General features: G+C 32.6%; 2 protein-coding genes across 3 annotated transcripts in view; one reads left to right on the top strand and one right to left on the bottom strand.

The window, feature by feature from the left end:
* LOC130644933 (ubiquitin-like domain-containing CTD phosphatase 1) overlaps positions 1–25,966 on the bottom strand; it is an 89,627-nt gene that overhangs the window by 42,855 nt on the left and 20,806 nt on the right. The gene's annotated exons all lie outside the window — the stretch shown is intronic.
* LOC130645978 (gelsolin-like protein 2) lies at positions 35–5,533 on the top strand. The gene is made up of 8 exons (XM_057452108.1): positions 35–113; positions 163–188; positions 788–949; positions 1,361–1,526; positions 1,680–1,870; positions 2,024–2,188; positions 2,780–2,951; positions 3,031–5,533. The coding sequence occupies exons 1-8, from the start codon at positions 35–37 to the stop codon at positions 3,171–3,173; spliced, it is 1,104 nt and encodes a 367-aa protein (XP_057308091.1). The 3' UTR covers positions 3,174–5,533.

The following is a 25,966-nucleotide window of genomic DNA, read 5'->3' as shown; positions in this document are numbered from 1 at the left end:
TTTTAACCAATGAAATTCTAGGAAATTTACACAAATGCGCAATCCATTATACGCAAAAAAAATATCTGCACTTTTAAAATACACACCCATTCAGGAAAAGGGGATGGTTATAAGTAGAGCAGCGAGACATGTTTACGTTGAGTAATTCATAAATTCTTTTAGATACTTTTTGGGCAACATTGGAAAAGGTAATTCATAAATTTTCAATAAATAATAACTGTGCAATCCCTTTTTCTTAAAAAAGTTTTCTCAATCTAATCTTTTTTTGTTGTTTCTTGTTACGTGTCCTTCAAATACGACGCTATATAAAAACAGTGGTTATTATTTTTACATTTCGTAGCAAAACGTATATCTTTTGTTTACATCAACCATTTCATTATGAACATTTTTTTTCTCTTAAGTAGGAAATTGATTTCCCTCAAGTTCAAATTGAGAGAAAAAACCTCTTAAACTTTTTCCGATAGAGCGGAAAATGCAGTCGAATGGAAACCTACCTTAACTCTCTCTTTTCCTAATAGATAATTAAGAATAGATCAACTAATGTTTTAAAGCTTTTGTTTTAGCCGTTTTTTAATTTTCACGGTACTTTAACATTTGTCGGTGTCATGTGAAGACAAACGTTGGTAGCAGCAGCTTAAAACCACCCTTCAAAGTCCTTTAATGTCCAAGACATAAATAATTTTTATATTTTTGACTCTCATTTTCAGGTGAAGAAAGAATCAGCACAACATGAACCAGCGTGGAAATTTGGTTTAGAAATCTGGCGAATAAATAAATTTAAAATAAGCTACCATATTTATTGTTTACTACAAGAATATTTACCAGATACACGAGTTTAAATACGCATACTTCCTTACAGATTGAAAAATGGCCTAAAGAGGATTATGAAAAATTCTTCAGTGGTGATTTTTACATCATTTTAAACACATATAAAGACAAAGAGTCAGATGTAAGCGTAAACAACTTTGTATATATCCCAAAACCTTATAACAAAATTATCATATTTTTGCAACTTTCTAAGAGTTTTTTATTGAGAACTACAAAGCAAATAATTTTAGTAACTGATTATTTGTATTTCTTTTTAACGGCGAAATATATCTTATCTATCTATCTATTTTTTTAAGGAATTGTAATTAATCTTAGCTATCAAAAAAACTCTTTTAATGTGTTTTTTAATCCTTTAGTTCAGTTTCGTTCTCTGTTTTCGTAAATAATAAAGTCACATATTTTTTCTGGAAAAAACAGATTCCGAAAGTTGAATATGCAAAACGTGCACTAAAAACAGGACTTGCGCAGGTTGTATAACTAAATTAAAACTTTGCTGCATGTGATCGCTTAATATGTTTTCTTTATTTTCCAGGAACTACTCTATGATGTCCACTTTTGGATTGGATCTCATTTATCGCAAGATGAATATGGAACCACAGCCTACAAAACTGTTGAGTTGGACACTTTCTATGACGACAAGCCTATCCAGCATAGGGAGGTTGAAGGTCATGAGTCAGAGACCTTCAAATCACATTTCTGTAAGTAACTTTGAGATATACTTTCATATTAACAATATACCCTTTTAAATATGATTATTGCTTGAAATTAATGTCTAACTTAGAAGTTATACATTTCTACATGAGTGAAAATGGGTGCTATATTAATACAAAATTTTATTATTGTAAACACAGCATCCATAACACTGATGAAAGGTGGAGCAGCATCTGGTTTTCGACATGTCAAGCCACACGAGTACAACAAAAGGCTATTTCAAGTGGTTGGTGAAAGAAAAAACATTGCAATAAAACAAATTCCAATGAAAAAAGGGAATCTGAATAGTGATGATGTCTTTATTTTCGATTTGGGACTGGAAATTTATCAGGTTTGTGCGCCACAACATTTAGCTGCTAATATTCTTATCCACATTTCCACAGTTAAGGGCAACCAATGGAAAAAAACCCGAGTCATTCAACTAAACGCGAATAACAAATAAGTTATAATTAAAATAAATATGCGACATTAAAATTATTTTTAGTACAATGGAAAAAATGCAAACAAAGACGAGAAGTTCAAGGCTACTCAATATGTGCAAAAGTTAAAATCAGAAAGAGGCAAGGCTGAACTAGAAGTCTTGGAAGAAAATGATGTCATACATGGACACCCTGTGTTAAATCATTTGCAAGATGGAAAGAGTAAAAGGGTGCCACATTCACTGCAATATTATATTATATTTGCAAGTCTGTAATGCTCCAACAACCCAGATTTTTGACTAGGGTTGAGAAAAATAATTTTGCCTCCCCAATAACTTGAATGCTGGGTTACTACATATTGCCATAGTGCTTATATCATATCAATGTCCGTCCTGTCTGAGAATAAAAATGGAAAAAAGCAGTAAAAACAGTAAAAACGATAGAAACAACTAGAAATGCAACAGTATGCACACAAGGTGTACCTACATTTTCTAATATTTTCACCACATAGCGGTACGAGTAAGCCATAAAGTAGAAGATTAAGTGAAAAGTTGTAAAAGTTGTGGAATATTTTACTAATCAGATTTTCAGCCATTAAACAAAAAAATTTCATTAATTCTGGCCTCTCTAGTAAGCCTGCCTTTCTAGGGTTAAAATAATGAGTGTTTATGTGAAATCTTACGATTTATGCCTAAACTGCTTGTTTTGGCAAAATTTGAAATATTTGTTAGTTATGAACGAGGTTAACCTTCTTCTAATCCACAATCCCTTTTTCAATAAAACTTAAAACACCAAACACAAACGAGTTTCCTTGTTTTTAGAGAGTTCCAGAACCACCAATTAACAAATATGGCATGTATTGCATTAGTGATGCAAAACGACACATGACATTCACACAGGTATCAGATGGTAAACTTAACAAAGCACTCCTAGACAGTAATGATGTCTTTTTAGTTGACGCTGGGGGACATTTGTTTGTTTGGATTGGCAAAGGTTAGTACACACAAACTCTTTAGAGCAATAACTGTTCTTTTTGTACATGGCATTGATATTGCTACCTTGTATCTTTCAGGAGCATCGATAGATGAAAGGAAAAACTCAATGGGTTATGTACACAACTTTCTAAAGGATAAATGCAATCCATTTTGTCCTGTTACCTTCCTTGGAGAAAAGCAAGCAAAGAAATCAAGAGAATTTTTAGCAGCATTTAAATAAATAAAATCTGAAAGACAAAGTAGAGGATAATTTTCCAAAGAATTTGTCAAAATAACACGCTTTCTTTTCCTCTTATATTTTCAACCTTTCTGAGTGATGAACAAAGAAACAGACAAATTTAAGAGTGTCTAGAGCCAAGCTAGATTGGTTATTCACTCCATATAAATTATTAAAACTTTATTACAGTTATTTATCGATATGCTTTTTAATTTGGCGATGGAAAAATATCTTAAATTTGGCGTGCATTTAATTTGGCGTGCATTTAATTTGGCGATGGAAAGATTTTCTTTCATTTTCATGATGCTTACAAATTATATCCTAAAGCTTCAGAGGACAGAAAAGATAAAAAATAAAAGAAACTATTTTACAGCCAATACAAATCCCGGAAATAACCCAAAAAAATGAAAAGAAGAAAGAAAAACACAATAATATTGTAATTAATGATTAGCTAACAAGTAAGTTGTATTTAAACCTTGTTTTAAAAATGACGACGTTTCGAAGAACACATTTTTTTGTCTGTAAAAGAGTTGGATTTTTATGCGTTGAATTTAGCGAAATTTGAAAAAAATTGGCGAGTATTTATTTTGACGATGGATGAAAATAATTGAATTTAGCGAGCACTATATTTGGCGATTTCAGACCAAAATCGCCAAATTTAGTGCTCGCTAAAATTTGTACGAATAAGCTATACAATTTTCTTCCAACCGAAACTGACTGCAAATTTAATAATTTGGCAGAAGTTTATATTTGTGAATACACCTTTATGTGTATTTAGCTTTTAAGAAGGTTATTAAGGGGATCGATTTTGCGAGAATCTAAATTAGCCAAAAATACTAGATGTTTTTCGTTTGCCTCCTTTGCAAATTTCTTTCATTTGAAATTTTTTTTTACCTACTTCCAGCACCACTGTCAGCAGCCACACACCACCATCAATTTTTATATACGGCCAGTGTTTACATTTATTTTAGAAACGTGTTAACGGCCATATGATAAACAATACTATCGTTTGGTCTTTATTAAATATTTTGTCAGCCATTTTTAATGTGCGCGGTCTACGGCAAGCTTTGAACGAACCAACATTTCTTGACAAATAAAGTGGTGGAATTAATAAACTTTGGTGCTTGAAACAAATAATTAACATAGCAGTGTAAAAATAAAGGAACTTATATAATGATTGTTTGTTAGCTACATATACGCAAAATTGATGAGATTTCACTTTCTCCTAACTAACGCTCACAAAAAATCATTCTAGTTCAATTTCAATAAAAACGCTGATTGTGGGCATGTAAACAAAAGTTATAAACTCGTGAATCTGCCCACGAGGGAAATGGCTAACAAAGATTGCCATTTGCACTGACTGATCGTTTTAATTTAAGGTTTGTGCCGGAGATACACGATGTTTTTCTTTTCCTTTATTGTGTGTTAAATTTGTATAATTTCAATAAGGTTTTATATCCTGGTGATAATAATTGATATTTTGCACCTCTGTATGCCCTAATTTCGCATACCGTCAATGACAAATTAAGCGTCCCATAAGCGCGCCGGGGTAAAAAATAAATTGTAAATAAGCGCCTCTAATAATTTCTGTGTGCAAAAAAAAAAAAAAAAAATGACAGAAACAACAATTTGGAAAGATTAGCACAAAGACATTTAATCTAGCGTGCAGAACTTATTTTAAAATGTACTATTTAATACATATTATGCTTGTGGTGCAAAAGTTTCCGTGAATGGATTACAAGCTTCTTCTGAAATTATACATTAGCATTACTTTGGTTTTGATATATAACTCAGAGATTGGGTGTTAACAGTAGCTGGTGTTGGTAATTGTTTATTATCTCTATGTGATCGATTATTTCATTGTGAGTGCTACCCTCTGACGGATGTTACGGATTAATTAATTCGTAGCTTCGATGATTATTGAACAAGTCAGGAGTAAGATTTGGAGAAAATGCTAGGTGAAACATGATTGACACGTCCATTGAGAAGGTACTGCTAGATGGAAACAAATATCAAATAATAGACGCTTTTGATGACACCTTACTGTTTTCTTGCACAAAGCGAACGATGGTACTTTTGCTCTGTGTTGGAGGGTCAGGGTTAAATTCAATGTCGTCACTGAGAATAAGTTGTTGAGTTGCGCAATCTATATATTAATACGCCTTGTGTGTGTGTGCGCACGGTGAGGCCACGTCACACAAATCACAGGTCACTTTCTTACGACGTGGCGTTACGCTAAAATTTACCAAGTTAAAGAAAACGCAAATCAGGGGGTTACTATATAAATATTTAATTCTCTTTTCTTATTTTTTTTATAAAATAAAACTCTTTTTCCTTACTCATTAAAACTAATTTTTATTTTAATTTCAAATGGTTTTATTTGTTTTTTTGTTGTAAAAGCCCCGCTGGTCGTTTAAGATAGAATAATTAAATTTTACCCCCGGTTTACCATGTGCGCGCCGTATCTCACGGAAACAAAGTTTATTAACTGAAAAATGAAAACCGAAGCGAAGAAAGTTGTCTCTTTTTCAAAGTAATCCTGAAAAAAGTTATTTCAAACAAGGTTTACTCATCACGAGGTTAGATTAAAGCTTATTTGTTTCTTCTATCTTTTTTGTGTTCTGGGACCGAAGTTGCTTTCTTTTAAAAAAACTATCGAATTCGAATGATAATTCGAATCTAAGAAGTAAAGAACAAAACTGTTGTCATTGTAGAGCGACTGTAATAATAATAATAATAATAATAATAAATATTTAAAGTGGCTAGCCCAGAAAATCACAAAAACCTATAGTTAGTGGATTGTTTCCACTGGGGGCCACTAGAACAAAAAAGAAACAAAAAATGATAAACCAATCAAACATTGTAACATTTATAATCTGTGAAAATTGAAAAGAAAAAGAATAAAAAACAAAAATTAAAAAGTTAAAAAGTGATCTCCATTAGAATTTGCCAAATACATTAGAGATGGAAGTCTTAAACGAAAGCAGACTTCCATCACAGGTCACTTGGTCCGGAAGATTATTCCACACTTTTGCAGCTCTAAATGGGAAGGCTTTTTTGCCAAATTCCGTGTTGACCAAGGGAAGTGTGAGCCTGTTTTTTGAAGCTCCTCTTGTTTGATGATTATGACAGTTTTTTGTCAAAAGGAATTTTGAGCGCATGTAATCAGGAGCAATGTGATTCATGGCTTTGAAAACTAATATGGCATCGTTTTTGATGAGTAAATTATTCATTGAATATTCCCTCTCTTTCCCAAGAAAGGTACGGACACATTTTAATCGTTTTTCTAGTTTTCCCAATCTACCTTGGGTGGCACAAGCCCATGCCGAGGAGCAGTAGTTGAAATATGGCATGACAAGTGCATTAATTAAAAGGTTTTTTGTGTGAGGTGTTAAACAGGATGCAATGGTTCTAATTTTAGAATATTTAATTAGTATTTTTCTATTTATGTCATTAATGTGCTTTTCCCATTGCATTTTTTGATCAAATGTTACCCCAAGATATTTAACTTTTTCGCTCCTCTTCAAAGGAATACCCATATAGTTGATAGTTTTGTTCCCAACTTTTTTTAACTGGCTGTGGTTGCCGAAAAAGATTGTTTCAGTTTTGTCCGTATTAATAGTCATTTTGTTATTATTCAGCCAGAGGTCGACTTGCGAAAGTTCTAACTCGACCTGGGAGACAAGGGTATCCAAGTTTTTATGAGACGAAATAATGATGCAGATTTTAAGTCATCAATATACAAAAGAAAGAGCAGGGGCCCCAACACAGATCCCTGCGGCACCCCAAAAGCGTTTTCATGAAGCAGATCTGATCCTGTGTCGTTTACAAGAGTCAGCTGCATTCGGCCCGTTAAGTAGGACTCGAACCAGTCAAAGGCAGCATCTCTAATGCCAAAACACCATAGTTTGACTGTTGATGTCGAGCGAGAATAAAAAAAGTTTATGTTGTTGCCAGAAATATTTGTTATAAAGAAGAAAAACGTACGATAATATAACGTCAAAAAGAGAACTGATTGGAAATGTATCAGACAATTGTAGCTAGCTATACATTTTCAATTTGTTTTCTTTGGGATGAAGCGAAGTTTAATAATCGAAGTAAAAAACTAATTGGTCTTTTATCCAGAGACGCTAGCTAACTGAGAAAGCCAAAGAAAGGCAGGTGTGTTGTTTAGTTTATCTGGTAAAGAGATAAGTTTAGGTGTGTAACGTTTTTTTTAACCGTTTTAACTTTCAGAGCTCAGCTTTTCCTTTAAATTTTTAGTTCCTTGTTGAGTCTTGAGCTTAAATGCGTTTTCTTTTGACACAATTTTTATAAGAATCTAAAATGTAAATCGACGTTTTTAAGCCGCTTACACGCTTCCAGCTAAACTTTCCCTTTCCCTAAGAATATGTCTAAGCTTGGTTGTTTCTTTTAATATAAAAATTTGTATGACTGAACCTTTTTCTCTCCAAAACAATGGGCAAGTACACCAGGGAAAGCTAAGAACATGAAGGCCGAAACGAAAAAAACAAACACTATTCTTATAAAATACAGCGTGTATATAATAGAGAAGAGTTTATATAAAATGTAGAAAGTATTTTTTCGTTGTTACTGTTTTAAACGCTACGAAGTGGTTGATGTCGTTATAATAAACCTTAATGTAAACAAAGTTAAATCAATGTTTACATTTGTTACGTTACCGTTTAAAATAATATTCGATTCTTCAATTCGAAAACACTGCATTGTTATCATGCACTGCACGTTTGCGCATTGGGAAGGTTGCTATATGCAATAGACTAAATAGCTAATTTGGTATGATGCATTAGAATCTGTACGTTGTGGAAACTTTGCAATAACCTTATTTGTGTGACTTATCGATTTTTTCTAATGTCTGGTATACCATTTTCCCTTTTATATTTCGGATATGGCAAAGCAAGTATATAGTTTTAACAGATTTGTTAGCCACCTTCGATTTTGTTAAACTTTTTGCATTTTTATTTGTTGCTGGACATGCTTATATTTTTAAGCGTTCTGTTTCAGCGGGTACAAATATAACGCAGATTGTGAGCAACTTCAATCCCAGGGTTTTTTTCTCTTTTATTGTTATTTTTTTATTGCTGCACATATTTATTTTTTTGGACGTTTTGTTCTAGTGGTTATAAACTAGAATAATACAAATTGTGACTTTCAAAAATTCATATTACTGTGTTGTATGTTTTTGTTTGGTATCCCTTACATCGGTTTAATGAGAGATTCAGTGGATTCCCCCACGGGTATTCAGCTAGTCTATATAATAATACAGAGACTGTGTCCGTCTGTCTGTAAGTAACAGGCAAGGTGGATTAAATTCTCTGCAATTTTTTTTAAAAGTTAAACAACCCCTATAAAAATGTTCTGTATTTTATAAGGGTTTTGTTTACTATTATAATTGGCTAGAAAAAATCATGTGATAAAACAAAATGATTTCATTAGTTGAAAATAAACATCTGACGAAACAAACAAATAAACTAAGCTGATGCAAAATTGAACAAAGCAACAGTTCTTTCAAATTTAATTAAGAAAACAGAAACAACTGTAACTGAGAAATAGAAAGATAATGATAATGTTGAAAGTTTTCTCAACAAAGAGACAATTTTTTAGATTTTTTTTTATTTCCTTAGCTCTCTCCTCTGGTTCATTATTGAAATATTCAAATTATTTCCTAACTTTTCGACATCATATTTCTTGTACCGTCAGAAATCAACACTTTCTGCCATCTGCAAAACTTTGCAGTCGATCACCTTCTGCTTCAACACAACCCTTCTATACAATATCTGGGTTTGTAATGTATGCAATAATTTTTTGTTAGCATTATCCGAATAGACATCCAAACAGAATTAACATAACCCAATTTTTTGATTCAATTGCACCTGTTTGTGCATGTTATACGGACAATGCTCTCAAGCTCCTCTGTGGTCTTAATTTCCACGCTGTCTTACTACTGCTGAACAACTTGGTCATCCCACAGGCAGTGATGGTAGATGGCTTCATACTCAATTTCCTATCAAAAGTCTCTCTTTGATAGTACATTTGTCTTCGTACTATCAGAGAGCATGTACAGCATATGATTTCCAGGCACTCATGAGTCAAACAATCAAATTCTACATCATCAGTTTTAAGAAATAATTCTTCATAAATTTTGTCCTTTAATACATATATTTATCAGCAAACAAGGATCCCGGCATCATGTTGCTTACATCACACCTCGAACCAGTCAAATAAGTACAAAGGTCTTCCCAGATCTTATTTAGGGCAAAAATGTGTCTGGATTCTTCCACAACACGGAACAGTAAACCACTAATCAATTTGTTAAATACACCAAGAGCAAGAGCTACAGCCAAATATACAGGCAATATCTTTTCTGATGGATGTGTGCAAAAGGTTCTCAACTTCTAATAGCCCAGCAAATTCTTCTAGACCTTTGCGATGGTAATAGATAGCTGCACCAAGTATCAAAAAAATATTGAAGCGATGATGTAGAAAGAAAGCCACAAAGTTTTCTGCATGCTTCCTGTCTAAGAACGCTCTTCACTCATCTGCCTTTCCATTACGTTGATCACCATAAGTACGGCTAGTCAACTTTTAAAGTTCAGAAAATAAGGACCATCTGCGTGATTGCAAGTTGTTTTTAAATCTCTATGATCCTAACTAAGCCGTACAACTATATTCTTCCACTCACGAACTTACCTATGGATAGCAAAGGATATGATATCCCAAAAATAAACTTAAATGAAATTCAATAAAGTAACTTTTAAGGAAACCACTGATGTTTCTTTTTAAAAATTCATAAAACACAAATCTTATTTCCTCTGTGTACTTTCCATTCTTAAAAGATTGTATAAATGTAGTTTCTAAGTTGTCTACTTGCTTCTGTTCTGTTGTTGTCTGCTTGCTTCTGTTTGCAAGTCAAGTTCTCATAAATTTTTAAATTGTCTTTTAGAATTTTTAAATCAATTGAAGATATTGCATTACAATTTTTAAGTTGTATTTTTTAATAATGCACCCTTTCTCTTTCAAAGTTATAATTATTATCATGGTAGATTCCATAGTATCTGAATTGTCATCAGTTACTGTTAATTTGCAAGTGTTTGAAAATGATAAAGAACTCGTTAACAGGTTCATTTCAATAACAGCTTTTTTTCTATGCGAACTCTCTGTTTTGCTAAGTAAAATTTTAAAATGTTTCTCAATGAAAGTTGGTGAACAACCTGTGTTGCGTTTGATATATAGCATTTCGGTTAATTCTTAAATTTATTGTTTATTGTTCAATATTCCAACATGCTTGTTTTTGTCCTGTACGTTTTCCATTTTTGTTCAAAGTCTCACTTGTTTCATTTGTCTGTTCTCCATCACTGTGATCATTTTTAATCACTCTCCGCAATGTATTGTTTATCGCTGTATAGTTTATTGTGTGCCTTGTCTCAGTGCAATCGTTATATCTCGTACATATATTTTTAGTTTAGTATGTAAGAAAAACACTTTCTCTCAAATTCCGAAGTGTGATGAGACTTTCACAACATGGTTTTCACGTCAAGCAGGATTTTTTTTCAAAGTCAATTCAAGTTGTTTAACGTTCAGCAACATCAGGGCACTCAACACGTTTTTTTGGCAAGCTGGTGAGTTCGTTCATGCGGCTTCACTTTTCTGCAGGCTTGTTGTTTTTGCTATTCATTATTATTTTAATTTGTGCTAACTATATACGTTTTGTTTCATTTTGTGTTTAGTTTGAACGCTTAAAAATCATATATTACAAACATACCATTATTGTGTGCCCAAATCTGGTATTTGGCCGGAATCCCTAACAACTTGCTAACTTGAAAATATGTACTTAAGAAATTGTCAAAGTCCTTCCCATAATGATGTCTAAAGAGACACAAAAACGTAGCATTTATTAAAGCATAAAATCTATCCCTTTTCCAACCTTTTTGCATCAAACATGTATTATTGTTGAAACCTTTTGTTATTTTCAACATTTGACATTTTTTAATGTTTTGATTTATTGAAAGTACCTCAAGCAATCAGTTTCTTTAAAACTGTATTTTCCAAAAATCCTCTTAAAGGAGCGTAGAAATTTCTTTTTTATATATGTATAATATAGTCCAGTTATATATGTTGTAACCCAAGTGAAATATTAAACCAAGTTGTCCAAAAATACAACTCGGTTTAAACGAATCGGAAATTCCCAACTTGGTTTAACTGCGAGTTCTTATTTTATTCACTCGCCTCGTGGTGTTCAAAATGGCGGAACAAAAGCTTGACGAGCACAGAAAACGTTTTGAAGAAAGGCTAGCTTAAGTGAAAACAAATACAAAATTTATTAGTCATACTGATTTAGCGGAAGTAAAAAGATATTTATTGTCATGTCGTGAGGTGCATGTTGGTGCATGGGGTCAACTTAGTTTAAAAAAATAAATAATAACTCGAAACAGTTAACTTGGTTTACTATAATGCGCGCAGGAATACTTGGTTTGAACCAACTTGACATTTGGTCAACTTGGTTTAAATTCAACTCGGTTTACAACATATATATATATTATATAGTTCACTAAGAAAGAAAAGAAAAAAAATTGATATGATTATCCTTACTTATCAGAAGAAAAGCATGATGACTAACAATGATTACAAAATAACAATTCACTCCAAAAAGTGATTCACATAGTATACTGTAAATGTTTTTTTTTTGTTTCAAAAATCGAACAACAATAAGCTTTCACATCTGTATATACCTTTTAAACTGAGTCTCCTCACCTGGGTTGCATAATAAAAATATCATGTGAGAATTTGAAAGAGAACTAGTATATATATATACATACATATATTTAGTTAAACCAGAAGTAAAAAAAAATACGATCTGAAATATTTTTTTAACTACCACCAGTCAAAATATTAAAAAGTCTCATATAAATAACTTTGTAATTTCCTGCTCATTTTTTGAATTCAGCGTCCCTTGTTTATCTTACAAGCCAATCCACGTGCTCGATTAAATAAAAATGTTTGTGCTAAAATAGTTGGCTAATCAAAAAGCACTATACATAGCTGCATATTTTTCAGAGCAGATAGATCAAATTAGATATCGCTAAAAAAAAGCCTTGAATTTTTTGTAAAGATTTCTGATGTCGGATCAGAAATGCTAATATAATAAGTTCCCGTATGGTTCTAAGGTAAAATTTGCTGCATGGTTTAAAAAGGTTGTGCTGACGGAAAAATCACATGCCCCCCTCCCACATTCTTGTATGGCACATGAAAAAAACCCTCCCTTTCCAAGACGTCTTTAGTTTTGTTTACGTGTTTCATTCTTAAATGGATTTGTGAGTGGTCCCTTAATAGACCACTCTCACTGGGTAAAGAAAGTGCCGATAAGCTGCAAATGCCCACATATATAAGGGCAAATTTGGGTGAGTTTTTAAATTAAATTGCTGGTTGTCCTCCAAAACTGCCCGCATAATCCTGAACTCGCCCAGAGCATTCCCAAAATGTAATTTCTTGTACCATGCCATGCGGACAGAAGAAAGCACTTAAAAAGAAAGGAGTTAAAAAAGTCTATAAATATATAAGTACTTTACTAATATATATAAGTACTTTACTTATCAAGTATACAGTACTGGAAAAAGGTTGTTTAACATATCGAGCGCGCAACGTGAGCGGACTCCCTCGATACGCGATGTACAGCGTTTATAATAATAAGAAACAATTAAAATAAATTGTCGCAATCTATCGTGAATCTAGTATCGTGACAAAATCCGTCTTGATGTGTCGCGATGGTAGGTGTTAAAGGAGAGGCAAACAAGAAACTATTTTGTGGCAGCCAGAAAATAAATTTTAAGCAAGAGAAAAATATATATAGATTTCTAAATCCTAAAATCTGCTAAGATAACTACTATAATACCAAATAAAAAACTATATTTCACGACTAACTACCTATATATCTTTCTAACAACATTTGTACAGAAATTCCATGGCTGTATGGGGTGAAAATAAGTAGGTTTTGAATGTACTTTTTAGTGAACATCAAAAATAACATCTTTTACTTGAGATAACCAAGAATATTTTACGTACTATAGTAGTAACAGCTTTTTATAACCTTCGTTTAAACTTCTTTGAACTAAAGAAATATCTGTCATAACCAACAACAATATTTTTTCATGTTTTGATTCCCTTTTCCACAACATACTACCAACTTCGAACGATAAAGTTTGTTATCATGAGATGGCGCCAAATTTGAATAAATATACGGACCGGAAACCTTCAATAACAAATCGAACGTGCAATATGGTGGCTTCACCTTTCTTCCTTGGTTTTGTACTTTCTTTATCTTTACTCGCTCTTTTATTGGCAAGTTAAGTAGTACAAAATAATAAATATGTTCTTTACATTTTACTTTTGCCATTTTGATCTTCAACTTTCTCAATCACTTTGTGTACATTGACCCCGTGACTATCACAATAAAGAAATATATCCTATTGTTTTTTAATTTACCCACCCGTTTGACAATTGCGTAAAAATACTCAATTATAAATAATTCGGCAATCACAAAAATGTAAACAAAATGACGTATGGTTTATAGTTATAGTTTATGGAGCAGGCGAGCAAGTCAATCAGTCTGGTCTTTAAAATCAACACTTTTCATAAACACCGCTGATTTATCTTTTATTTTATTTTAAATAAGTCTATTTTATAAGAAATTTTTAACTTTCGTATTTATTGAAGTAAACCTAGCGCATTGCTTTTTCAACGTATCTTTTTTCTGTTACTGACAAAATCAGACAAAAATAATACTCAACTTATGATCCCGAACACATTCTTACGGAAGCCGAGAAGGGTCAACCCACAAATATATTTCAAATCCACAAATATATTTCAAATCCGAAAATATATTTCAAATCAATAACAGAATTTTTTTGAAATCCGAAAATATAATTCAAATTCACAAATATATTTTAAATCCGAAGAATATATTTCAAACCCACAAATATATTTCAAATCCGAAAATATATTTGAAATCCACATATATATTTCAAATCCGAAAACATATTTCAAATCCACAAATTATTTTGATCAGCGAAGCCTCGTGGCCATAATGGCATAATGGCAGCTGCAAGTACATGCTTTTTTTTTCGTTGTCGAAGAGAATTCTACTTAATGGAGTTGTTCTGTCCTAATTGTGGAATGGAAAGACGTGCAATAAAAGCTGAAACTGCAACACACAACAAATGTGTGGAAGATGTTATTAAATATTACTTTAATTAGGAAACTGAGTACAAAAAGATAGTTATGTATTTGAAACATTACCACGAGATTGATATCAGTGTCAGCACTTTAAAACGCCGTCTAAGAGCGATGGGCTTAAAAAGGAATAAAAAGCCTGACGTGGATTCTTCAATACACCTTTACGATAATTCAATTGTACATGCGTTCCTACGGCTGTCCATCGTTTTACAATATCGGAAAAAAGGAGGTAAAAATCGTGTTTTTATGAGAGTTTGTTAGAGACGAAAGCGTGTTTTCCCCAGTTTTTTAACTTCCGTCGAATTTCTCCTTAATAAAATCTTATAAAAGTGTGATGTTTACCTCCTGTGATCGCAAAATAAGTAGTGTTAGTTTTCTCGAATTATCGTAAAGGTGTATTCGTCGAATTATCGAAACCGAATTTTTAATTACAAATGGAGTCAAGGGTTATCGTAGCATTTGGAACAAGCTACGTGTGATACACGGCGTTTCAGTAAAACGTGACAAGGTTATGAAAGTTGTTAGAGAAATCTATCCGAAAGGCTCTCATAACAGAAAGGCGCGGAAACTTATACGTAGAGTATATAATTCACCCGGCCCAAATGCTGTATGGCACGCCGATGGCTATGACAAGTTGAAGCCTTTTGGATTCCCTATTCATGGATGTAGACGGTTTTTCCCGCAAAGTCATTTGGTTAAAAGTTAGTCGTACCAATAATAATCCTATAATACCTGCTCACTTTTTCCCAAGCGCTCTTGACGAATTTAAAATTTGTCCAGATATAGTAAGAACTGATTGTGATACTGAAAATGGTATAATGGCATGTTACCAGTCACTTATTCATAACGATGTTAATTAATATGGAACTTCACAGTCTAACCAAATGATTGAAAGAAAATTTATGGTCTCATTTCAAAGATATGGTTGAAAGTAACGCACTTCGGTTAGGTGATCATTTTCAAATGGAATGCGCTTGATTTTGCTATTCCTGGTTAATACAATCAGAGTTAGATAAAATGAGAGACGAGTGGAATTCACACACCATAAGAAATTCCAGGAACGCCAAAGTATGCGGAATACCAGATGAAATGTTTTATTTTCCAGAAAGTTTTGGATATCGAAAATGTGGAAAAATTATTAATAGTGATCTTATTGACAGCCTTCTTCAATAAAGAAATGCACACGAGGAAGCTGAACATGTTCTTAATGCCTGCGACGAAGAACTAGTTGAATATTTAAACTGTCATTGGACAGTTGGGCTACACTATGCTGCGGGAATATAGTTTCTTTTCTTTATATACATACTTCCTCTGTCAGCTAATGTAATATAATAAAAGTTGTGATAAAAAAAACAAAAAAAAACAACAGAAAAATTAGAGCCAGTTTCTAGTTTTTTCAGAAAATTGTCTGAATTTTCTACGCTATTTGCCTTTAAAACATTCAAGTGGGAATTCACCACAACATAACAAAAAATATAAAATCAACAAAAGATTTTAAAAAAAAGATTTTTAGTTTAAGGTATGTTTTGCAATTCATATCTTGCTGAAGCAACAGCCATCATTAATTGCGAAGAACATGGTCCGTCTCATTTCATCTTCTGCTCGAATGTGTGTAGGTAAACGCAATTGTAACACACAGGTGCTTACAGTCGGCAAACACTTGCATTCGTTTCCGTTTTGAGATGGTTTGCAATCATGAATAAATTGTATTACGATTTTATTAGTCAAACCAAAGACAGGTATTTTTGAGGAGCCAGTTAGGAATTGCAATAACCTTTCAGCGGATGGGTCAGCATCACCTAAAAGTTGATACTTAAAAAAACAACATGAAAATTTTGTATTTTACAAAACTAAATACGGGTAAATCACATTCGAAGTCTGCATACTTAAAAATGACTCTACCGTTCTTTAAACACTGATCTGCATGTGCTTCAATTACTGAGAATGGAAATCTTTTATTGCATATGGGGCGCCAACCATATTTCACACTGCCAGTACCACTACCACTGGCTTGTTCTTCATGTATAGGATCAGCACTATATTCATTTAAGAATATATTGGGGTTAAAATTTTTATTGTCCTCCATTTTCGCTCAAAGTATCATCCTAAGTAACATCAATTGGACTTTTTAAGGCATCAAGAAGTTTTCGACTTGTTGCACATTGTACATCGTATCATTTGCATAAATAAAGGTCTGCTTTTGAAAATGGCTTAGCTAGCTTCTTTTTGTATTTGTCAACAGTAAAAGCTGTTTTTGTCACAGGTATCATTTCGACCACCTTCTGGTCGGGGTATAGCAAGACATATTCTTCTAGACCACAGAAAAATTGGTCATGGTTTGCATGCTTTTTGTTTGCAGCCTTCAAAACAGTAGCTGCTGAGGCATCCCTAGCAATACGCACAGGTAACTTAGATCCTCTAACACAATGAAGCAGTCCTTGCTCACTCTCTCTCATAATTCCAACATTAATAACAACACTTTCCGTAGATGTTTTACTATGTAAAGATACAACATTTGTTTCTTGCTTTTAAAAACCACATTACTACTATTACTTCCTCGATCATCGTCACCAGCACTTTCTCCTCTATTGACTGTATTTGTCTTTTTCTTTGAGAATCGTGATGTTCTTTCATTTGACTTAATTCGTTGAATTCGTATCAATGACAATGCCTCACTGTGGACAGGATTTTCTGTTTTCTTTCTTATTTCCTTTCCACAAAACGAGCAGAAATAATTGCTACAAAATTCGATTATCTTCCCACATGACGAACATATATGCTCTGCCATGTTTATTTACAAATCATTTCGCGTACATGTGACTTTTTGCGGGCCTTAGATCTAGGGGCGGGGCCCTGGGATAATTGGATTTTTAAAATATAATTGTGGATTTGAAATAACTTTGCGTATTTGAAAAACATTTGTGGATTTGGAATATTTATGCGGATTCGAAATATATTTGTGGATTTGAAATATATTTGTGGGTTGACCCTTCTCGGCTTCCGTACATTCTTCTTTCTTTCCACGTGCAATACAAATAATATTCAGAGGCGCGCGTTTCCGATATACTGAAGTGACCGGGGTGTTTAAATTTCTGGTTGAGTTTACTTTAGGTCGCATGTAAACAGACTTTTACTAAATTCCAGCCTTACACTTTGCTTTATTATTTTTAAGCACGTGTGCTTTTTAAAACAGACACTTTCGATGAGCCATGCTAATAAAAGCAAAAGCATACAGCAAGCATACAAGCTTTATAACTTGTTTATTTTTTTTTTGAACTCATTTTCGTTTCGATTCCATCGCGTGACTGTACTTAAGCGAGTAAAAAACACGATCATGGTCGGTTTTTTCAGTCTTTACATTACAACTTCAGACATATGTTTTTTTTTAATTAGAAGGTTTTGCTAGGGAATGGAACTTGGGGATGAGTTTGGTAGCGCTTTCAAATAGCTCGGATTAGATTTACGTGAGATAACAACCATTTATATTTTTTTCAAAAAAATATAAAAAATACAATGTTTTCAATTGAAAAGAATAAAAATTTCGGTATGATAATAGAGAAATAAAATACTTTTATTAGCCCCGCTTTTTTTTATTTATTTCTAGACAGGATACCTGTCTCTCTTTCTGCTCTCGCGCTTCGATGTCTGTCCTGCTTTTTTAACCCTGCTTTTTTAGCGCGCTATCGCGGAAAAGAGAGACAGGAATAACCTGCCGTAGGAATGCAACTGCTACTTTCTGATTGGCTAATTTTTGCAGGGCAGCTGCGCAACAATTTTGTTGATCCGTGGCCGTATCAACTAAACTAATAAAGAAAGCTACACCCTTTTAATTATATTATAGTGAGGCTGATGATTAAAATTATGGATTTAATTTATTTCATTCACTATTTCGATTTCGAAAGTCATCTCGAACATTGTAGTTCAACTTTATTTTCGATTAAACCTAAACAATTAAAAGTTGTAGTTAAAAAAATTAAAATAGTTGATACCTTGTGTATTCTTACAGTAAAAGTTTAATCTACCAACTTCTACCCAGTGTGTGTTTGGAGTGTACATGTGCGCTTCATGTGTTTCCTAAAAGTTCGCGCTTGAACTTTAAGGACATTAGGCTACTCACTCGGGGTGCTTAAAACCATGTCACAGTATACAGTTGTATACTATTTTAATTGTTTTTGTAACAGAAGGAAAGTGCTGGGGGCGGAAATAATCTATCAAGATTTCAAGGCGTGGATGGTTTTTCCATGCTCAACACCAATAAGATACCATTCTTTCCTGTTCAGAAAGTACAACCAGGCAACTGTAAACAACGTTCTATCTAAATGTCATCGGTTAAAAGGTGTTTTAAATGGCGATGGATCGAACTGGCAGCAGCATGTGCGTTGACTGATGTTTTTCAACAAATTTGAGTTTGTTGGGATATTTTTAAATGTTCAAACTTATAAAAATTATTATGCGGTAACTGCATTGTTCTTTCTAAATGTTTAAGCGATTTCTCGCGATTTTATTTGACTAAAGCTAGAATTTTTGGTTTTTAAAGTCTCAGTTTATATAGCTTAGCTAGCTAGTAACTTTAGGATAATTGTTTGTTTTTAATCCGTCATGTTAGAAAGTGACTTCCAAAATAATTATGCGAATATTTATAAACAATACTGTGAAATTTAATTGGCTAATAATTTTTAATTTTGAAATCAGTTGTCAGTTTAAATGTTAACTGCCAAGGTAGGTTATTCTAAACTGTCTTTTTTCTCTTCTTTATCAAAAATATCAAAAAGGGAAAAATGATGAGTTTAGTTTACTAGACTAATTTATTTCATAAAAGCGAGCCTAACTATCATAAGACAGTTAAAGCAAAAACATCTCAAGCAGGAAATATGGCTCCATCACTGTCTTTAATTCAAAACAGAGAATAACTGCAGTAGTTATAGAGATGGGGGTACGAGGCCAGTTTGGTAAACCAAACTTTCCTCGAACACCCCATCTCTATGACTACTTGTACACCCTTCGGCTTCGCTTTATGACGTCACATGTAAAACTGTCCTCGTACCCTCATATGGTGTTTTGGAGATATTACAATACACGTATGGCCATTTACGTGTAAAGTGCTATTTTTTGCTACTTGAGAGGGTCTGCAAGTGTATGATTATGGTGTTGCCAAGGGTCGGCAAGAGTATGTTTTTTCAGCCTGTGCATACCGTTGGATGTCTATAATATAGTATACCATCGGATGTCTCTCCAATATATGGAATAGAAAAAGTTCAACCGTCTGATGTCTCTAATATATGGTATAGAGAAAGTTCAACCATCTGATGTCTCTATATGGCATAGAAAAAGTTCAAATGTTGTAGTGGTAGTTATGACGTCATAGTTTGGTGGAATATATATAAAGAAATAACATGTATAGTATAGATGAAGAAACTTACGGATAGAGAAATTTTGGAATTAGGTGATGAGGATTTACTTGATTGTATGGGGTATCATATGGATGACTATTTTGGTGATACTGATGATAAGGATGATAAAGATATTATAGATTGTACTTGTGATGTGGATAAGATTAAGAGTACAACAGCATCGATATTAGTTTATCCAAAATGTGGTGTAGTTAGTGATATTCCAGTTTATACAAATTCATACAGTGTTTTTGAACGTTGCACAATTCGGAAGAAGTGCATATACAAGATGGGTGGGAATTTCACTGTTATCCTAAAGCAGTTCATATGTATGCAAGATGAGGTGGTATCTGATGATGTGATAAAAACTTTATGGAGTCAGATTAATAATACAGACATTTTAGTATACAATTATGTTATACCATTGAGTATCCCCATACTAGAATCACTATTAAAGAAGAACAAGTTGATGTCCTATAAAAATAGTATATTTTACATTTATTTCACATTAATGAATCAACCGTTTCCACATCTAACAATAGAGGAACGTAATCGAGTACAACATCTATTTACTGTCATGAGTAGCTTATACAATAAGTACAAACCAAGTAAGAAAAAGAGCTTTATAAACTATTACTTTACACTAAAAAAGATATTCCAAGCACTGGGTATGAACGATTATGCAAAAATAATTCCACAATTAAACACACAATCTAGGCAAAAGGAAAGAGAAAGAATATGGGGTTTAATATCTAAGGATTCCAAATGGGCTGAAGCTCTTCAGAAAGAAATGATCTCTTAGGACCACCATCCAAATAATATAACGTTGGTTGATTATGTTTAATGTATCTATTTTTTATTTTATATACGTCCACCGACTATATTGGATCAGTAGATCGTTTTCATCTTTCACCTTTATAAATTTGTCCTTCCAATTCACCAGGCTCGTACAGATATCTAACGCTGGTACCAACATCTACCAATGTTTTATTATCACTTTTGATGGGCTGTGAAAATCCCTGTTTTATTGAAGTATGTTTTATGGCGTCTACTAGTTTCATATCAATTAGTCTGGTTTTTTCGTTATTCAAAGCACTAACTACAGTTTGCAATCTACCAACCCATTTTCTGTTACTTTTTGATGGATCTTCAAACTCTTTATGGTATTGATAACTAAATAGTCTATCCGCTAATGTTTTATTAAATCGTTTAACAATACCTTTACTTCCATGTTGGCTAGGTTCACCACGTTGTATTATGACATCATTCTTGTTCATAAGTTTTGTAACATCACCATAAAATTCTTTGCCAGCATCACAAATTAATTTGTTTTGGGAAATTTTAATTTGGTATTAACATATATCCAATTAAAGGCTTCGGCAGTTTCTTTCGAGCTTTTTACTAGTTAGTTGATATGCTGATTTACACCTACTAGCAACATCCACAACGCAGAGAGCATACTTATATGTTTTTCTTTTGTACTTATCATTTGGAAGATACAAGACATCTACCTGGTGAATATCATTGGGTGTAGCATAAACAGAAAATGAGGAATTGGGTCTTGGAATATACTTTGGTACTGGTAAATTGGTTGTACCAGCTTTTTTAGCCAACTTACTTATTGCACTTCTACCTCTCCAGTATGATAAATCTTATCCATTCTTATAATATATGGAGTATAATATCTAAGAACCATAAATCTTCTCATACTTGTTACTTATCCCATTGATTGGTGGACATAGGTCAGTAATAATACCATCCAATATCACCATATCTGATAGAAATGTAGTATCCTCATATTTTAATCCATTAAGAAATGATTGTATTTGGGTAAGAACCTTATTGTATGATGTGTATGCAAATTTATACATCTCAACCTTGTTAACAATATTTGTTTTCGTCATATATCCCTGTGACACCAACACCACTTATAGTTGCCAATATGATGGCATTTGCAGTTATTGTTCCAGCAATCCCACCAACAACAATTAATGTTATACTAACCATATTTAGAACCAATTTTAGTTTTTTAGTACGTTTATATTTCCATTTGTAGTATATGTACAACTTGGTAATACTTATACCAATTTAATAGTTTAACTATTTCAACGTCTGAACAATCTTCACCACTATATACAAAGCATATGATTTGTTTCATTATATTATATATAAAATAAATTATTCTAGTTATATATTATAGAATGGCAAAAGGTTTTAAACCATTAGATAATAACGATGAATTTAATGAAAGTTTTAATAAAGCTAAAGATTATGGTAATGATGATAGATTAGATTATCATAAATCATTATACCTGGTTAAAGAATTAGAAACAAAAATATATCATATAGATAAAGGTGAACAATCAGAAGAGCAAATTGCTGAAAGAGAAGAATTGAAAAAGATTATTATGATATAATGAAAAAATTGAAAAAGAAAAAGTTGGGATGTCTAAAACGATAGTATCGAAACTGCATAAAGAATATAATAAAATAAAATAAATACAAGAGTGAAGTTTAAAGATGCAGAATCTGCTAAATATTGTATGATAAAATTAAGTATAATGATAAAAGTTTACAATTTATTATTTATGGTGATAGAATGATATTATTATTAACAGATAAAAACACATTTAGAACGGCTAAAGAATATGGTAAATTATTTGGCAATGATTTATTAATAGAGATTGGCTTTAGCCCAAAATCATCTAAATCAGAAAAAGATGCATTATCAAAAGGGGCTACTGAACTACAGGGAGATCTTAATAAATTAGAATCAGGCCATGATAATAAAGGCACTGATATTGAAATGGATGATATTAAAAAATCAGAAGAAACAACAAAATCCATAGATGATTTTACACACACTGTGGACATATCCCTTGTTGGTAATGAAAATACACCTCTACTAAATGAAGAACTAAAATCAAGAAATAGTACATTAAAGAAACTCATGGATAGAATTAAAGTTATATATGATAGAATAAAGGAAACCAAAAATAGGCAAAAGAAGGAGTACATAAAGCTTAATGTAATGGAAAATGATGAGAGCTATACCAAGGAACAGAAACAGGAAGTCATAGATAGAATAGATGAAGAAAATGAAGATCTTAGAAAAAGTAATGAGGATCTCGGTAAGTTAAAAGATGAATATTTAAATCAAATACAACAAATTAAACAGTCACTTTCACATTTTGTAGATAAGAAAACCGGTACACTTGGTGAAAGAAGTAAAAACCTCTTTCGTGAACAAGGTATAACAATAGTATCAATTATGACAGCCTTTGGTATGACTATTGGTTTCCTCGTTGAAGCATTAACCGGTGGTGGATCAGCAGCAGCAGCGGCAGCCAGTGGTGGAGGTGGTGATACACCTAGCGGCAAAGGAGGTACCAAAGAATGGATAAAGAACAAGTTGAAAGCACTCGCTGGTCTACTTGGTAAATTAGCAGGAAAAGCAGCAGCAGCACTACCAGGTATTATAGGATCCGTGGTTGCATGGATATTAAATAGAGCAAAGGATGCCATTGGATGGCTATCGCAAAATACTTCATACTTTATGACAAGAAAAAGAGGATAATCTATCTAAGAAAGATACCACCACATTGAAAAAACAGTAGTTATATTAAAAATTAGAGCTATTTTCTCGTCCTCATGAGTTATTTCACCTGCCGGTACTTCTGATTTTGTAATGTCAGTAGTATTCTTCTTTGGAATTGCAGGATCTGTCTTCTTTGGTGGTATAGGATCTGGGTTCTTCTTCTTTGGTGTAGTAGGACCTGGTTTCTTTTCTTTTGGTATAGGTTTGGATCCGGTTTCCTTTCCGTATTAACTCTAAGATTAGTACCCAAGCCAAAGTCTGATTTTGATACTTGGACTTCATTATTGTAGCTATTTACTTTCCTAATTCTAAGGTTCATATCACTTGGTAACATATACACATTCTCACCAACAACATAATCTACTTTACTTCTAGCATATTGTAATGTATCCTGGAATCTTTTAATGTCTTCTGCTATATCAACATGTCTATTAATAACGTTTTCAAAGTTGTTTAGAAACACTTGCTGGCAATCTAATGCTGGACCTGTATTACCTAAAATGCTTGATCTTGTAGACGTTTATGATGTTAGTAGAAGGTATGAATAGGCTCTAACGGATTCACTAAGCTTCTGTACACCAATTGTTGTTAAACCCCTTGAATGTTCTATAATCCATCTAGCAAAACTGTTGGAATCATAATATGAATCGCCGGGTGTGTTGTTATATTCTGGTGTCTTACTTTGGTATAAACTCATATAGTTTTCATTTCTCCATGTATTATAATTGCTGTCAACACCATATTCTCTAAATAATTGCAGATATTTATCTCTAGTGAATGTATTATTACTAACAGAAAACCCTTGTTGGTATGGTAGATAGGCTTCCAGTATTTTGAATATCCGTCTAATGTGATATTAAACATGGAATCTGTATATGGTTTTAGCCAAAGGATGATCTGTTTCATTTAAATGCTCGGGTGATATTCCACATACGCTTGTTGATAGAAATACTGCAAAATTTAATTGGGTCTGCCAAAGTTTGAATGGGTTGGTTTTCCAATTGTCAAATGTTGGATCTCTTGCCCTAACTGCTCCTACCTCATAGTTGGTAAATATATTTGGAAACTTACTCTGGAAACTCTCAATATCACCTACATTCTCCGAAACCACTATATTCTGTATGTATAAATCACTCGCTTTGATTTGTTGTTGGTATTTTCCACCGTTTGGTTCATAAAACCCTGATATTTTAGGATCGTATTTATAAATTCTATTCATTATATTATATAACTTAGAAAATGTATATTGTAATAGATGACATTTCAAAAGGTATCGATTTGCAAAAACCTATCGACAATAGAAATAATAGTAAAAGAATTGGTTTATTAAAGCACGTTTGGTTTACACGTTTTACAACATTGAAGAAGACGAGAAGATGTATCTAAAAAATGATACACACATTATTGTTAAAAAGGGTTTCTATAGTATTAATGATATTTTACGACATATCAGCAGTAAAATAAATTATAGTACATTAACTGGAAAATCTATAATTGGAAATGGAATAAAAAAGTTTGATTACTATCTTCACAACATATTAGGAGTAAATAATATAATTACGTTGATCTTCTTCTATCTAAAAAATCATTTACTTTCTCCACCGATGCTCTCTCTACAACAGATAACCTACATAATGGGATTCCATCCAATACCCTTCATACTGGATACACACCAAAAGATGTTTCATTTGGTGATACAATAATATTCGAGCCAACTAATGTTCAATACAAAACTATGAGAAATGGTATAATAGATTATATTAATATTGAGCTACTAGATAATGACAGAGATATTATAAACAGTAATTTACCTACATCGGTTGTTCTTCATATTATGTAACTTTTTCTATTGTATAAATATATAATGACAACCACAGGAGAAAAACTAAATCCTAATAAATCACTTAGAAATGATTTTGGAAATAAAGGGAATAGACAACATCTACCGTCACTAATAATCCAACTACTATTGGGGTAAATGAGATGTTAAATGTAGCTATAGTCATAGTCCCAGGATTAGACTATTTACTAATAATTTTAAGGGCCATGAGACACTATTTATAATTGATGATTGTTCTGCTGAAGGTGAAATAAATAAAAAACGTGACGCATTATCAGAACTTGCATTCTCTGGTAGACATAGAAATCACTCCCTATGGGTATTAACACAAAAGTATAATTCGGTTTCAAAAGAAGTTAGAGAACAAGTTAAATGGCTTTGCTTGTTTTATACCAAAGATAGAGATAGTTTTGAAGATTGTTTAAGGGAGAATGATGTTGTGCCAGGTAAGAATGAACGAGATAGACTGAAAACACTCCTACAAAATCTGCCATTTTCTAAACTTATATTGAAGTGTTACCAGCCAACTAGTTATTATTTTTTTAAATCCTGCTAAAATTTGTTGATACACTAGTTATACGCTAGTTATAATTTTGTTAATTAATAATATAATGATTGAATACGTTAACTTCATTTTGTTATTAGCAATTATTTTTGCAATTATATATCCATGTTATAAGTTGCGTAAGATTTTCTATCTTATAAATATAGTAATGGATTC

This window comes from Hydractinia symbiolongicarpus, chromosome 5 (assembly GCF_029227915.1).
Source record: "Hydractinia symbiolongicarpus strain clone_291-10 chromosome 5, HSymV2.1, whole genome shotgun sequence".
NCBI lineage: Eukaryota > Metazoa > Cnidaria > Hydrozoa > Anthoathecata > Hydractiniidae > Hydractinia > Hydractinia symbiolongicarpus.
This window is presented reverse-complemented; position numbering and strand designations above follow the sequence as displayed.

Coding starts and splice junctions, on each gene's coding strand:
- LOC130645978 (XM_057452108.1), top strand. CDS start 35: ATGCGCAATCCATTATACGCAAAAAAAATATCTGCACTTTTAAAATAC. Junction 1,527..1,679: donor GACCTTCAAATCACATTTCT/GTAAGTAACTTT, acceptor TTGTAAACACAG/CATCCATAACACTGATGAAA. Junction 2,952..3,030: donor GTTTGTTTGGATTGGCAAAG/GTTAGTACACAC, acceptor TGTATCTTTCAG/GAGCATCGATAGATGAAAGG.